At 39.3% G+C, this 16,064-nt stretch overlaps 1 protein-coding gene across 3 annotated transcripts in view; it reads left to right on the top strand.

Moving 5' to 3' along the window:
* slc23a1 (solute carrier family 23 member 1) overlaps positions 1–15,800 on the top strand; it is a 170,606-nt gene extending 154,806 nt beyond the window's left edge. For 2 of the 3 annotated variants that reach the window (XM_072264450.1, XM_072264449.1), the window contains exons 12-15: positions 3,766–3,895; positions 4,589–4,732; positions 10,715–10,810; positions 13,762–15,800. In XM_072264450.1, coding sequence (XP_072120551.1) covers positions 3,766–3,895; positions 4,589–4,732; positions 10,715–10,810; positions 13,762–14,009 — 618 coding nt within the window. In that variant the 3' untranslated portion in view covers positions 14,010–15,800. The remainder of the gene's footprint in view (positions 1–3,765; positions 3,896–4,588; positions 4,733–10,714; positions 10,811–13,761) is intronic. The other variant, XM_072264451.1, reaches the window with a different exon arrangement.
* The last annotated feature ends 264 nt before the right edge of the window (positions 15,801–16,064 follow it).

Genomic DNA, 16,064 nt, shown 5'->3' with positions numbered 1-16,064 from the left:
GAAAGGACCAGGGAAGGTGCCTGGAGGATCCTATCCAAAGGGAAGACTTTAATACAAGAAATGCATTGTGAGATGAAGGGGTCCAAGAACGGAAGTTCTACCGGTGATTGGTGATGAGAATTCAGCGCCATGAGTAAAGTAGTACACCCAACCACTACAGACATAAACACATTTAGACTGGTTTAATTGTAATGGGCCCTTTTGTTTTTATCCTTTTCATTTTTCTGTTAATTGTTTGATAAAGCTGAAATTGGTAACTATACTTTATTTGCAATTTTATGTTGTTGTACAATTTATTTCATGGTGACCGATAATTATGTATGGACAGTATTTACACTACATTTGCTCAAACCAAGCTTCCTTTAATTGAAATTCCTAACATTCCTGTTTGGTTGAACCCCAAACCATACCAAACCTAGATGTATATTGTTTAGAAAGATGCATTTCTCACTGTTGAATCACGTGGCTGTTAGCAAACACGTGGAAACTTGCAGATGCTGGAATTTCAAGCAACACACATAGAAATTGCTGGTGAACGCAGCAGGCCAGGCAACATCTCTAGGAAGAGGTACAGTCGACGTTTCGGGCTGAGACCCTTCGTCAGGACTAACTGAAAGAAGAGCTAGTAAGAGATTTGAAAGTGGGAGGGGGAAGGGGAGATCTGAAATGATAGGAGAATACAGGAGGGGGAGGGATGGATCCAAGAACTGGACAGTTGATTGGCAACAGGGATATGAGAGGATCATGGGACAGGAGGCCTAGGGAGAAAGAAAAGGGGAAGGGGGAAAGCCCAGAGGATGGGCAAGGGGTGTAGTGAGAGGAACAAAGGGAGAAAAAGGAGAGAAAGAAAAAGAATGTGTGTATATAAATAAATAATGGATGGGGTACAAGGGGGAGGTGGGGCATTAGCAGAAGTTTGAGAAGTCAATGTTCATGCCATCAGGTTGGAGGCCATCCAGACGGAATATAAAGTGTTGTTCCTCCAACCTGAGTGTGGCTTCATCTTTACAGTAGAGGAGGCCGTGGATAGATATATCAGAAGTGGAATGGGACGTGGAATTAAAATGTGTGGCCACTGGGAGATCCTGCTTTCTCCCAGAGAAAGCATTCTGTTATGTCTATCCACGGCCTCCTCTACTGTAAAGATGAAGCCACACTCAGGTTGGAGGAACAACACCTTTTATTCCGTCTGGGTAGCCTCCAACCTGATGGCATGAATATTGACTTCTCAAACTTCCGCTAATGCCCCACCTCCCCCTCGTACTCCATCCGTTATTTATTTATTTATTTATTTATATACACATATTCTTTTTCTCTCTCCTTTTTCTCCCTCTATCCCTCTCACTACACCCCTTGCCCATCCTCTGGGCTTTCCCCCTTCCCCTTTTCTTTCTCCCTAGGCCTCCTGTCCCATAACCCTCTCATATCCCTGTTGCCAATCAACTGTCCAGTTCTTGGATCCATCCCTCCCCCTCCTGTCTTCTCCTATTATTTCAGATCTCCCCCCCTCCCCCTCCCACTTTCAAATCTCTTACTAGCTCTTCTTTCAGTTAGTCATGACGAAGGGTCTGGGCCCGAAACGTCGACTGTACCTCTTCCTAGAGATGCTGCCTGGCCTGCTGCGTTCACCAGCAACTCTTATGTATGTGGCTGTTAGCAAAGTTAGATAACGACCCAAGCTGGCAAACAAACTCTGGTGAGAGAGTTACACGTGTATCTAGCTTTCATGCATTTAAGGTGAGAAAAGCCAAGTTCGAAGGAGATGTGAGTGCCTGGGGTTGTGGTGGATGCAAATGTAAGGACTTTCAAGAGGCTTTTAGATAGACGTGAGAATGTGTGTGAAATAGAAGGATATGGAATTTTGGTAAGCAGGAGAGATTAGTTCAGTTGGACATTTGATCTCTAATTAAATTAATTTGGTACAACATCGTGGGCCTAGGGGCTTTGTTCCTCTGCTGCAGTTTTCTATGTTCTAATCTTACTGTATACACTTCCTTTTCCATTGTAATTAAATTTAGAACAATGCTGCCACCAAAGTTTCCACAAACTTGCCATACTACTTTGTCTTCCTCCTGGAACATGCCAGTCCTGAATTATGACCAGCTGGTCTTTAAAGGATGGCCACAAGTCAAATGCAGATTTGTTCAATAACAGACTCTCAAAAGCACCAACTTTGGTATAGTACCCTGCATGGATGATCTAAATTATACATCCAAAGTTCTGAAGTGGAGCTTAAACCATAAGTGAATTCAAATTGAAGGTTTCCAATGAACCAAGCTACCATTTATGATTGTCATGAAACATGCCTCTGCTTGTTGTGCCCAGGCCAAATTGTACAACTACTGCATTACACAAAATATAGTTTTACAAACTTCTTCCAAACTTATTAGACTACCATATTTTTATTGCCAAAAATTTTAGATTCAATGGGCCATTATGCAGTACCTCCAGAAATGAGAGAAAGGTAAGGGTGCAGAGAATTTTAGTTACATTTTGAGATATTCTGCTGCCTAACCAATTCTAAATTATACTGTTAACATGGACTGCATAAAGCAAACCTTGTGTGAATTTGTGTTTTTCTCACATATTTGACTTAAGTTTAAGGTATTCTTTTCTATTGCTTTTCCTCCACTTTTGTTCATTCATTAATGATCACTGGTATGTAAGGAAGATGAAAAGGTTGTTTATTTGAAATTAGTGTAAATATTTTGCTTATCATTGCATCAGGCAGAATGAATCTCACACTAACATTTTATTGAGAAGCTGTTCTTTAACTGGATTAGATTAGATTAGAATATGACACACAGTCCTCTTTTATTGTCATTTAGTAATGCATGCATTAAGAAATGTTACAATTTGTTCCTCCAGAATGATATCGCAGAAACACGAGACAAACCATGACTAAAAAAAACTGACAAAAACCACATAGTTATAACATACAGTTACAACAGTGCAAAGCAATACCGTAATTTGATGAAGAACAGACCATGGGCACGGTAAAAAAAAGTCTCAAAGTCTCTGGAAAGTCCCATCATCTCACGCAGACAGTTGAAGGGAGAAACCCTCCCTGCCATGAGCTTCCAGTGCTGCAAACTTGCCGATGCGGCATCCTGGAAGCACCCGACCACGGTCCGACTCTGAGTCTATCCGAAAACTTCGAGCCTCCGACCAGACCTCCGACACCGAGCATCGAGCACCATCTCTGCCGAGCGCTTTGACCCTGGCCCCGGGAACAGGCAATAGGCAAAGCCGAGGATTTGGGGCCTTCCCCTCCAGAGATTCTCGATTGCACAGTAGCAATGGCAGCGAAGCAGGCATTTCAGAAGTTTCTCCAGATGTTCCTCTGTGCTCCTTCATGTCTGTCTCCATCAAATCAGGATTGTGCATGGCACCTATTTAACAAATACGATATCATTTCGGAGCAGCTGCACGCGCTGCTTCACGTCGCCATCTTCTCCTCCCCTCCAGATTATAGAGATTCTCCTATAACCTTAAAGGCATAGCTGAAATGTTGACTTTAACTGGGCAAACACCTTTTTAGTTCAAATTTATTCAGCCAGACTATTTAATGTAACATGCAAATATTCTTATTTGAAAACTTGAATACCTTCCATTGAAATCTTTATACTGGGTTTATTAAATTGAGGATTTGGTATTTTTTTTCTGTTGGGAAGATTAATCTTGCTTTTTTGCAGGCAATCTTTATTAAACAAAGACACCAAGTTGCTGTTAACTCTTCTAAACCATGGTGTTTTGGTTCCCTAGGTTGGTAGCAGACGAGTGGTTCAGTATGGTGCAATAATTATGTTGGTCTTGGGGACTGTGGGAAAGTTCACCGCCCTGTTTGCCTCACTCCCAGATCCCATCCTTGGTGGCATGTTTTGCACTTTATTCGGTAAGAGGAAGCCTCCAATATGTAAATCAATCTATTTATATTACTTCAAGGAAAGTGATTCACATTTTTCCCCCAGAGATACATTACTCTGCAGGTTTTGATATGCTTCCTTGATTTTACCAACAAGTTAAATACTGTTTTGTCTTTGGCAATATTGACGCAGTGATATAATCATATGTTTTATCTTTCTACTGATCTCTATAGTGATGATAATTACGTACATATTTGTGCATGCTGAAATGCTGTATGGAGTTGTTTTTCCATAAACAAAAACATTTGTCTATTTACATTTTAACCTTCCATGAACTCCTATTGCCTGTCAAGTCATTATTGGCTGGATGGGCCTTCAAGTTATATTTCTGCATCTACTATTGTTTTGAAGGAAGACCTATTATTTTTAAACCAAGGTTTTCCAAGCTCATATGTAAATGACTCCTCATTGAAACCACTTGATATATGGTAAATAAAACTCCTTGTGTCTGTTTTCATTGTGGGCGCATATTGGCAATTTATTGCCTTGCATTTCCCACATCTTTTTTTAAATGTTAACGGAGTTCCAGCTGAGCCTTGTCAACAAATTCAACCAAACATGGCGGGTGCAAAATACTTTGTTAATTACCTGTTCTAGTCATCTTGTATTTTGGAATATTTAGAATAAATTTTAATTTGAAATTGTCACTGCCTTATTTTCAGGAATGATCACAGCTGTTGGACTTTCCAACCTTCAGTTTGTAGATATGAATTCCTCCCGCAATCTCTTTATTTTGGGATTCTCCATGTTTTTTGGCATAACATTACCAAGTTATTTGGATGAAAACCCAAATGCCATTGATACAGGTAAGCCAACTTTTGCAAATAAATGGAGGATTCAACTAAAATCATGATAGACATAGTTAAAATTCCAATTTCTACAACAACAGGTTTCCTTCATGACTAATCACTTGAGCACATTTGCTCTTCTAAAGTTGCAACTACATCATTTACTTCCAGCTGAGAAGACAGATGGGATTTTGGCTTAATGTCAGATCTGAAATACACTAATGCAGTTCTTTCTTAGTTAAGCAAGTGATTTCTGCAAGAATTATCTGATGTTTTGTAATATTGATAGATTTATTGATCTCTGGCAGCCTTTGCAAAAGGGCATTTTCAGTTTCAGATCAATGAAGTGCATTGAAAAAAATCATTGCAGACGAGAAGCAACTAGTATTTAAAAGCATTAGCCTTTTAGCTTGTAAATGTAAGTGAAATGAACTTGCATTGATTGTGAATGTCTGGCATATCTACTTAAAGTATCATTTAGAACTTGCCTTATTTTTTTTTCATCTTCTCCAATGAGACAATTGTGACCTTTTCATGTCTTTAGCAGCCCTGCTCTTGTTTTATGAAAGGTCATTGGCATTTCTCTCCCCACAGATGTTATTTGACCTGCTGATTACCCCTCCAGCATTATGTTTTCATTTCATCTCTCATGTCCTTACTGTGTTACTGAGAATGAAACTTGTAATTTCATACTTCCAAGCAAATGATATTGATTGCCTATTCTTGCGCCACTTTATATTAGGAATCTATCATTATCAGTGAGCCTATATTGGTTAATTAGAATGTCACCATGGATTGTGAGAAATGTATTCATATCTAATAGATTTTCTTTTGATGAGGGTAGTAACATCATAAAAGGGAGTTTCTAGAAGGCATTTCAAATTAGAAAAAAGTTCATAGCAAACATAAGGTTGTATAGAATTACATTCTGATTTTGAGAGTGAAGTACAATCTAATCAGACAACTAAACAGCATCAGAAGATTTGAGATGTAATTCATGTACTGAGTTCCAGGTCCAAGTGAAATGAGAAAATAATTTTCAGCAGGTTATCCTGTCCATCATGTTTAGCTCTCCTGAGGTCCTGAAAATAACTAACAAAAATTTAAAATGTTTGATCTGGAATTTAGTCTATGGAAGGCGGTCAATATTTGCATCCACTGAGATGTGCTATCAAGGCGTGGGAAGTGATCACATTGGTTCACTGGGTCTTACCACGCATCTCAAGATGGATAGTTAGTGCTGGATGTAATAGTGTGTGACAGTTCCCTGGTGGATGTTAGCTTAACCTCAGTACACTGTTAATAAACTGTAAGTCAAGTTGACTGAAATTGTGATTTTGTGTCTATTATGGAGGTGAAAAATTGAATAGTTTCCCATTCATCCTGTAGATTATCTCACCATAAAAATGGGAGCCAGAACTAGACCTTTAAGCCCCTTGATTCTGCTTTATCATTGAATAATATCATAGCTGATCTTCTACCTCAGTGCCAAATCCATGCCTCATGCCCTGTATTATGATTCATCTAATATTTGCACACGTAGCGCGCAGGCCGAATGGTGTAGGGACTCACCCTGGTGCTCGCGAACCGGATCCCCAGCTATGGGTAAATAGCCCCACTGCCTTGTGGCCAGCCTCGGGAGAGACAAAGGCTACGGGAGTAAACCCAGACAGAAAATCCGGAGTGGAACCCCTAAGGCAGTTGGATGTCATTGAACATCCTTCCGGCAGCTCCTGCAGCATAGCTGGTGCCAAGGGTATTGCTTCATAAGCTTTCCTTAGGACTACACTGGTGGTGAGGGTGAGAGGGAGATCTTGCTGACTGGGCATCTCAGGATCTCCATACCTTCCACCCAGATTTGTAATGATGATGATCATCACTCATACAGATGGATGCCAACCAACCAATATATAGAAATCTTCTGATTTTTATTTTAGAATGCAATCAATGACTAAGATCAATGACTAACATTTCTCTGTACTTCCACCCAATACTCTTCCAACAGGAGAGAGTTGAACAAGGAAGTAAAGACTTAAGAGTAAATTAACGGGAAAATACCTTTCCACTATCTATTCTACTGAACTTCATTAATGGAGTTTGTAATGGAATACTGCTTTAATCAGAAGTAAGGAGATCATTGGTGGCACAAAGTCATTGATGAAATGGCTGAAGGAACTTGGACTTTGGTTATTCTGTTGTGTAACACCTGCAGGGAATACCAGGGGCTTAGATAATTTACCTCTAACCTTGGTCATTATGTGGGATCTAATACAGCCATGAGAATGCTTTCCTCATGATTCCCATTAGCTTCTTCACTCTTCCTTTCCAGTCCTGAAGAAGGTTCTCGGCCTAAAAGGTTGACTTTTTATTCTTTTCCATTGGTGCTGCCTGACCTGCTGAATTCCTCCAGCATTTTGTGTGTGTTGCTCTGGAATTTTAGCATCAGCAGAATCTCTTGTGTTTATTCTAAAGCACATTCATATTTAAGTGTGTTTCTACCACCCTTTTCAGGTTGTAAATTCCAGACCCCCTTTAACCCTCTGGGGAGGTGGGAATGCATTCTTCACCTCCATTCTAATCTTTCTACCAATTACTGTAAATTTATAGCTATTGGTTTGGGAAATAGGTCCCTCCTACGCAATCACTCATTAATATTATACACCTCAATTAAACCTTCCCCGAACCACCTTTTCTCAATTGAAACCATTCTAGCCTATCCAATTCTTCAACATTGCAATCTAGAAGCCTTTAGAAATGTCCTGAATGATCTCCTCTGCACCCTCGAATGCAGTAACCTTTTTCCTGTTATGTGGTGACTAGATGCCATGTTTTCTCAACACCTTTATTCATCTGCCCTATTTCCTTTAACAATCTGTAGATGTGTTAACCAAGCTCCATCTATTCCTCTATAGAATTAAACTTTCTTGTACTTATCGCATATTCCTTTGCCATGTTTTCCTTCTTAAGTACATTACCTTGCCCTTCCCTAGATAACATTTGGTTTGCTAATTTTTTGTCCTCTGTCAATGATACAAGTATTTTTAAATATTATCTGTACACTGCATTTTAAATCAAAGGCAATATTAATTAAGTCATAAAATTACCAAATGGAGGATATCTGAGGGAACCCCCTACATCCCTCAACAGACACAATCTTTTGGTCCCCCAAAACACCTGGGTTCTGTTACCTTTTGTTTCTTGCAATATGGCTACTATTTTTTTACCCAGTTTGCCTCTCTCCCTTGGATCTCCTGAACTTTATTTTTGTCAGTAGTCTATCATGCAAAATCTTTTCATAAGCCTTAGTGAGTCTATGCAGCCTAGATAAAAAAAATAATTCATTTGTCAGAACCAACTTTTTGCACATAAATGCTGACAACGTTGTTTGTAAATTAAGGTTTATACTCTCCTTTAGATTTTACTCCAGTGATCTATCTAGCACTACAAATTATTGTCTGGCCTGATGGCCCTGTCCCACAGCCAAAGTGTTAGCAACACGGAGGCAGGTTACGCATTAACCACTGTATTACTATTTTGTATTATCTTATCAACAATACCTTTAGTTCTGCCCATCCCTTCCCCCACCTTCTCTGCTATTGGAAGCTAACTTGTTCTCCATTTGGGAGAGATTTCAGACATGTTGATTCTCTTTCCACAAATGCAGCCTGAGCTGCTCAGCATTACTAGCATTTTCCGCCTGTATACAAAAAAGAGTCCTATAATTTAGTTGATTTCTTCCCCCTTTTTTGGGCACTGGTGCAATTTTGTCATTTGACAGTTACCCTGCAATAATTTCATCATTCTCTTCTCTTAGGACATGCTTTTAGAATTCTTGGAATAACTAATTAGATTTAGTTAGACTTAGAATTAACATAACTCATAGAACTCTCTTAGAAAAGGCCCTTTGGACTGCTACACCTGCGTTGACTGTGATACCAATTTAAATTAATCCCATCTTTCTGCACATGGTCTATTTCCCTCCATTCCCTGGCTTTTCATGTTCCTGTCTAAATACCTCTTAAATTCAGATTCAGATTTACTTATCACATGTACCTTGAAACATACAGTGAAATGCATGATTTGTGTGAACAACCAACACACTCAAGGATGTGCTGGTGGCAGTCGAGACACAAGTGTCGCAGCACCTTCCAGCAGCAACATAGCATGCTCATAGTGATCAGCAGAAGAACACAAGTGACAAGAGCAAAACTAGATGACAATGGCAAAACAAGCCCCCTTTCCACCCATCCACCCCATCTCACACACACACTGACTGGTCTCCAGCCCCAGGACAGTCTGCCTCTGAGTCTCCAGTCCTTAGCTCCAGACCTTCAGAATCATGGACATCAGGCCTCCAACTTTGGACTTCACACAGGGCTTTCCAATCATGGGTTTGACCTTTGGGCCTTGATTTAAAGACCTGCATGGACCTCTAACTCCAGTGGCCCAGACCATCATGACTTTTACAGGCGTCTAACTTTGGTCTTTGACCAACCTTCAGGTGTACCTTCAGTCTCGCCATACTCTGGGCTTCACCATTTGGCTTTGCCCTCCAGACTTCATCTATAGTGGACCCCAGGACTCACTGATCATGAGTTTGATCTTTGGGCCTCAACTTTTGGTCTCTGATGGACTGCAGACCTTGGAAACCTTAGGAGACACTGGCCTTCTTGACTCTTGCCCATAAGGACCTTCGAACCAGGACTGAGACTCACTAACCTGAGAAACTGCTAGATCCCTCAGTACTATACGAGCAGATCTCTGGGATTGCTTATATTCACCCGTGGAGCACCCTAGACTTGAACTCTTGCCAAGACTTCTTAAAATTTACTGCCCCTGTCTTCTAATTCCTGTCCTAAAACTCTGACCCTAACTCCCCACACCTACCCCAAAACAATCCCCAGAAACCTTAGAAAGACAACTATGTCTGAGCTATGACACTGCAGCTCAGTGTGTAGTAAGTGTGAAGGCAAACTCAGTTAAGCACCCTATCCACATCCTCCTCCTCCTCCTCCTCCTCTTTCTCTCTTGTACGGGTTACCATCTTGGTCTCTAACAGGCCTATTGTTATCCCTTTGCTTTTATATGTAATTATAAAACATGAATGAATATATTGCCGGGTGAAAAAAGGGCAATTAAATGTTTAAGAGAGCAAATAGCATTGCTCAACCTAAGCATGTAAACATTTGTAACACCATGGTTTACCTGAATTGCAGTTGAACCTTTGCAAGCCCAGTTGGCAGCATGGTCAAATGGCACCAGTCCACTTCTCCTCAAATGGGTATTGATTTTAAAGAAATCAGGTGGAGAGCTATAAAGAGGGAGGGAATGTTGTGCAAATTGGCATTTAGCAAAGACTCACCAGCAGAAACTTAAATAAAATTATTCTTTGTGGGAAGTAATCGGATAAAGTATGTGAATGTGAAATGAGATAAGGAAAATAAATCCTCACAATGCATTTTAGATGATTTTCTAATGCTTGTTAAAATTAAATTTCCCTAACATCTCGCTTTAAATTTTTGAGTTATCAGAATGACTGCATCAACTAGTTTCTGTCCTGAGAATATTTTAGTACACATGACATGCCCCTGTTAGAACAGTTTTATTATTTGGTATGTTTGTTTTTTTAAAGGGCTTTACTTTTAATCCAATAATAATTTCAGTCCAAGGCTGTAATAATGATTTGCATGGAGATGAAAATAACTAAAGTTAATTAGTTTTTACTGGCATTGTGTTCTAAAAATCAAGCAACATGATTTGACTGCTGCTCTAAACCCAGTCCAACCAATACATTACTTTTCCAATGTTGTTTAATTCTGACCTTCTAGTTAATCATGCAGTTGGCCTCCAGAAGCTTATCAACTTTTTTTTATGTTGAAAAAAAATCACTCCTTCAACTTGCTAGCACAGCATACATCCACCCCCTTCCCTGGTCTATTTTAGTGACTTATCCTTCAAATGATTTATAAAATCCTTGATTAACTTTTTTCTCTTTCATAGGTATTCCAGAAGTTAATCAGGTTTTGACTGTCTTGTTGACAACAGAAATGTTTGTTGGAGGTTGCCTTGCTTTCATATTAGATAACACCATTCCAGGTAGGTGGGTTTATATTTGACTGAATACTACTTAACATTTTAAAACAACATATAGTACATAGAATAATAAACAGGAGAAAATCTGCAGATGCTGGAAACCCAAAGCAACCCCTACAAAATGCTGGAGGAACTCAGCAGGTCAGGCAGCATCTATGGAAACGAATGAACAGTCGACATTGTGGGCCAGGATACATCTTCAGGACTGGAATGGAAGGGGGAAGATGCCAGAATGAAAAGGTAGGGACAGGGGAAGGAGAACGGTTTGAAAATGATGGGTGAAGCCAGGTGGATAGGAAAGGCAAAGAGTGGAGAGGAAGTGGATCGTAGGAGAAAAGGAAGGAGGAGGGGACCCAGGAGTCAGTGATAGGCATGTGAGAAGAGGAAAGAGGGTAGAATACATAGAATGCTGGAGGAATTCAGGTAAGGCAGCTGAGTTCCTCCAGGAGAGGAAGAAACAGTTAACATTTGGATTAAGGTCCTTCATTACTGGAAATGAAGAGGGAAGAAGCCAGAAGAAGTGGAGGAGGGAACTGAGTGTAATCTGATATGTGATAAGTGAAATCAGGTGAGGGGGGAGGTGGAAGGGTGGGGAAGAATATTGAAGTACGAAGCTGGGAATTGATAGGTTTAAAAGTTATAAAAGGCTGAAGTGGAAGGAATCTGTTAGGAAAGAACAATGGACCACCGAAGAAGGAAGGAAGAGGGGTATCAGAGGAAAGTGATATGCAGGTAAGGAGAGAAGGGGTAAGAGGGGAGCCATAAAAAGAAAGGAGAGGGAAGGGCAGAAATAACCTCTAGCTGTACACCTGTGCCAACCAACTGGCGGGAGTATTCAAGGACATTTTCAGCTTCTCACTGATATGGGCGGAAGGTCCCACTTGCTTCAAAAAGGCAACAATTATAACAGTGCCTAAGAATGTGAGCTGCCTTAATGACTATCATATGGTAACACTCACATTTACAGTGATGAAATGCTTTGAGAAGTTGGTCATGACTGGACTGAACTCTTGCCTCAGCAAGGACCTGGACCCATTGCAATTTGTCTATCGCCACAATAGGTCAATGGCAGATGCAATCTCAACGGCTCTCCACGTGGCTTTAGACCACCTGGACAACTCAAAAACCCATGTGAGGATGCTGTTCATTGACTATAGCTCAGCATTTAATACTATCAATCTCACATTCCTGATTGAGAAGTTGCAGAAACTGGGCCTCTGTACCTTCCTCTGCAAATGGATCCTCAACTTCCTAACTGGAAGACCACAATCTGTGCAGATTGGTGATAGCATATCCTCCTCACTGACGATCAACACTGGCGCACCTCTGAGGTATGTGTTAGCCCACGGCTCTACTCTCTATATACACATGACTGTGTGGCTAGGCATAGCTCAACTACCATCTGTAGATTTGCTGATAATACAACCATTTTTGGTAGAATCTCAGGTTGTGACGAGTGGCCATACAAGAGTGAGATATATCAACTAGTAGAGTGACGCCGCAGCAAAAACCTGGCACTCATTGTCAGGAAGACGAAAGAGCTGATTGTGGACTTCTGGAAGGGTAAGACGAAGGAGCATATACCTATCCTCATAGAGGGATCGGAAGTGGAGAGAGTGAGCAGCTTCAAGTTCCTTGGTGTCAAGATCTCTGAGGATCTAACCTGGTCCCAACATATCAATGCAGCTATACTTCATGAGGAGCTTGAAGAGATTTGTTATGTCAACAAATAAACTCAAAAACTTTTATAGATGTACCGTGAAGAGTATTCTGACAGGCTGCACCACTGTCTGGTATGGGGGAGGGGCTACTGCACAGGACTGAAAAAAGCTGCAGAAGATTGTAAATTTAGTCAGTTCCACCTTGGGTACTAGCCTACAAAATACCCAGGACACCTTCAAGGAGTGGTGTCTCAGAAAGGCAGAGTCCATTATTAAAGACCTCCAGCACCCAGGGCATGCCCTTTTCTCATGGCTACCATCAGGTAGGAGGCACAGAAGCCTGAAATCACACACTCACTGATTGAGGGACAGCTTCTTCCCCTCTGCCATCCGTTTCCTAAATGGACATTGAACCCTTGGACATTACCTCATTTAAAAAAAATTATATAGTATTTGTGTTTTTTGCAGGATTTTTAATCTATTCAATATATATAAACTGTATAAAAGTATACAGAATAAGATTTACTTATTTATTATTATTATTGTTCTTCTGTATCATGTATTGCATTGAACTGCTGCTGCTTAGTTAACAAATTTCACATCACATGCCGGTGATAATAAACCTGATTCTGAACTTCTTGTAACTTCTCTCCCCCCACCACTTATTTATTCATATTTATTCCTCTCCATAAATGCTGCCTGACCTGCTGAGTTCCTCCAGCATGTTGTGTTTGTGTGTGTTGCTCTGGATTTCCAGCATCTGCAGAATCTCTTGCATTTACTATGTTAAATCTTTGTGCATGAATTGAAGCTCTTGTTGAATCTCTTGTTGCTTGACCTGTAGGTAATATATGACTCTCACCTGGCATAGCAATAATGCATGAACTGCTACTGGGTGTGGGTGGGCCCAGGACAAACTATTTTGGCATAATTGGGTCCTGTGTTCAGGCTCTACAAATCATTGATAACGTTTGCATGTTGCTCTATTGTAGGAGAAGAGAGCAATAACCTGATTCTTGCTTTTTAACCATTCCCTCCATCATTTTGCTGATGCTCTGTCAGGACTCAGAGGGGTTTACACTTCGATGCTTGGAGATGTGGAAGATTTATTGATTGATCTTCAGAAAGGGGAAAATTCTGTTTGGTGAAAAGTGGGGACCTATTTCTTTATAAATAATCTTAACCTTTTCCATTATTATTCTCTTCGTGAAATATCTAATTTTGAAAAACATTTTACAGTTTGTTTAATTCAATGCATTTTAATATTTTGTAAAACCTTATCTTATTAACCAGGTACAGAGAAGGAGCGTGGACTTATACAATGGAAAGAAGGAGCACTTGCAAACTCTGGCACATGTGTAGATGTGAAAACATATGACTTTCCATTTGGAATGACCCAATTGAAGCAAGTTCAGTGTTTACGGTACATCCCAATTTGTCCAGTTTTTAAAGGGTATTATTCAAAGAAGAAGCACAATCTTGACTTGACTGAAAGCATGAAAGGAAATAGTGACCACTTTGTTGTATGCACCAGAGTATAATGGGACTTGGTAGGAAATATTATGCACCTTGATATGCTGGTCTTTTCACTGCAAACCCCACCATGGCACTACCGGCAAAGCAGCCTTTGCATCACTTACACATTGTAAATTTTCAATTGACTCTTCGATCAAATGAAAAGTCGGTAATTTGCACATTTGTTAATTTATAGCATTTATTTGATTTAACTTAAAAGGTGCAGATTAAAACATCTAATTGTTTAAATGAGAATAGTGGAATATTACTAAGGTTTTGAAGTCATGTTCTCTGTTAAGTATGTCAAATAAAAAGCTACTTTTCTTATTAGGCCACTGAAGCTGATTTCAGATAAAAATGAAATTAAGCCTTCTTTTCATGTCAGATTACTTTTTTGGATTTTGGATTGTTTTATTAAATTCAATTTGTATCAAGTCACTAATTATGGTTTGAAAGATTTGGCAAGCATATATGACAGCTATATTTTCATCGTGCTTAAGAATTTTATTACCAAATAATTTTATGCAGTAATATGTCTAAGAATGTTTTAAGAAAGATAGCTTAATTTGGTAAAAATCAGGTAGTACATCAGATCAACAAAACTTACAACCATCTATTTCAGAGACTTCTATTCTTGAATAAAATATTGTTAAATATTTGTAGATTTAAAGAATATTTCTCCTTTTTTTTAAGAGTGTTGTCTGTGTTTCAGGAGTTCCCAAACTTTTTTAATGCCGTGGACCAAGGTTGAGAACCCTTACAAGTCGCTCATTAAATAAATTTTCAGTGCTTGTATGTATCACTGTATTTAGAAGTGTTAAGTTGTACTTTCAGAAGTAATTGGTTTTATACTTCAGTTTATAATGTTCCCTTCCAAATTGTTCTATATTGTTTGGAAAAACTTCTGTTCTGTAAATATTTTATTAATGCTAGGGATCAAAAAGTTTGCATTTGGTGACACCAGACTGTGCAGTCACTGCATTTGACCTATTCTGCCACTTGGATAAACACAAATCATTTCCAGCATAATGGTAATGAAATGTTCTTCACTTTGCTGCTGGTTATCTGCTTTAAGAAAGGCTGCAATACTCATTTTATACCCTTACATAATTTTGTGCTTCATTTCAATGGGAGCACTACAACACAATTTGCAACTTTCAGCAGTAAGCAAGTGTTGGAAGTTTTTTTCATAACCTTCCACATTCATCTTGCATTCTGCCAAGAATGTGGGTTTGGGAATTTTACAGGATTTACAGTATATTAGCTGTGAGTTTGGTAAGAGACCACAGAAGAGTCAGTATCTTGCCATTGATTTGATTGATGCAATATGAAACAAGATACAGGTTGAATTTATGTCATTTATGTAGAAATTTGAGTGATAAGAATGGAATTCGATTATGCAATCTAATAAACATTTTTTCCTTCCTACACACAAAGCATGCAATTGACCCAGCTTTTTGACATTTTCATATATAACTGCTGTATGTTTTAAGGATTCTGTATTTGAGCTAGAGCTGATTTTATGTATAAATCACCAATTCACTTGATTTGGTTTATCCTTAGATTGTTTTGATGTATACTTCTGAAAGGTTGACATCAGATTTACAAATCATTTAAAATAGAACTAAACAATGTTCTGGCTGCTCTTTCTGGATAACTACGTTATTTTGATGCATCTCATTACAGATTAAGTTTAATTGATTGTTTATTGTAAGGCCTTGTGTGTTCTATTGTTTATGTTTTAGATTACTTGGACTGTCAAATCATGATAGATAGAATGCACTTAATAGTTGGTATTCACAGTTCTTAATGATGTAACATGCCAAACCATTTAAACCAATTTTAATATTTCTGAGAGCAAATACATTTTTTTTCTTTGTTGGTGAGCTATCTGTCAACAGACTCTTGTGCTCATGCTCACTCTGGCAGGCTGCATAACTGGGGAAGTAGGTTTTTAAACGATGCTGGGACAAGAGATCAAACAAGGAAGCTGTAGTAAATCAAAAACCAGAAACAAAGCTAGAGATGAAGGAATTAACACTGGTAATGATAAACAGCTTGTGCTGGGAAGGGACAGCATA

Source organism: Mobula birostris, chromosome 7 (genome assembly GCF_030028105.1).
Source record: "Mobula birostris isolate sMobBir1 chromosome 7, sMobBir1.hap1, whole genome shotgun sequence".
Taxonomy (NCBI): Eukaryota; Metazoa; Chordata; class Chondrichthyes; order Myliobatiformes; family Myliobatidae; genus Mobula; species Mobula birostris.
Note: the sequence above shows the minus strand (reverse complement) of the source record. Positions and strands in the feature narration are given on the sequence as shown.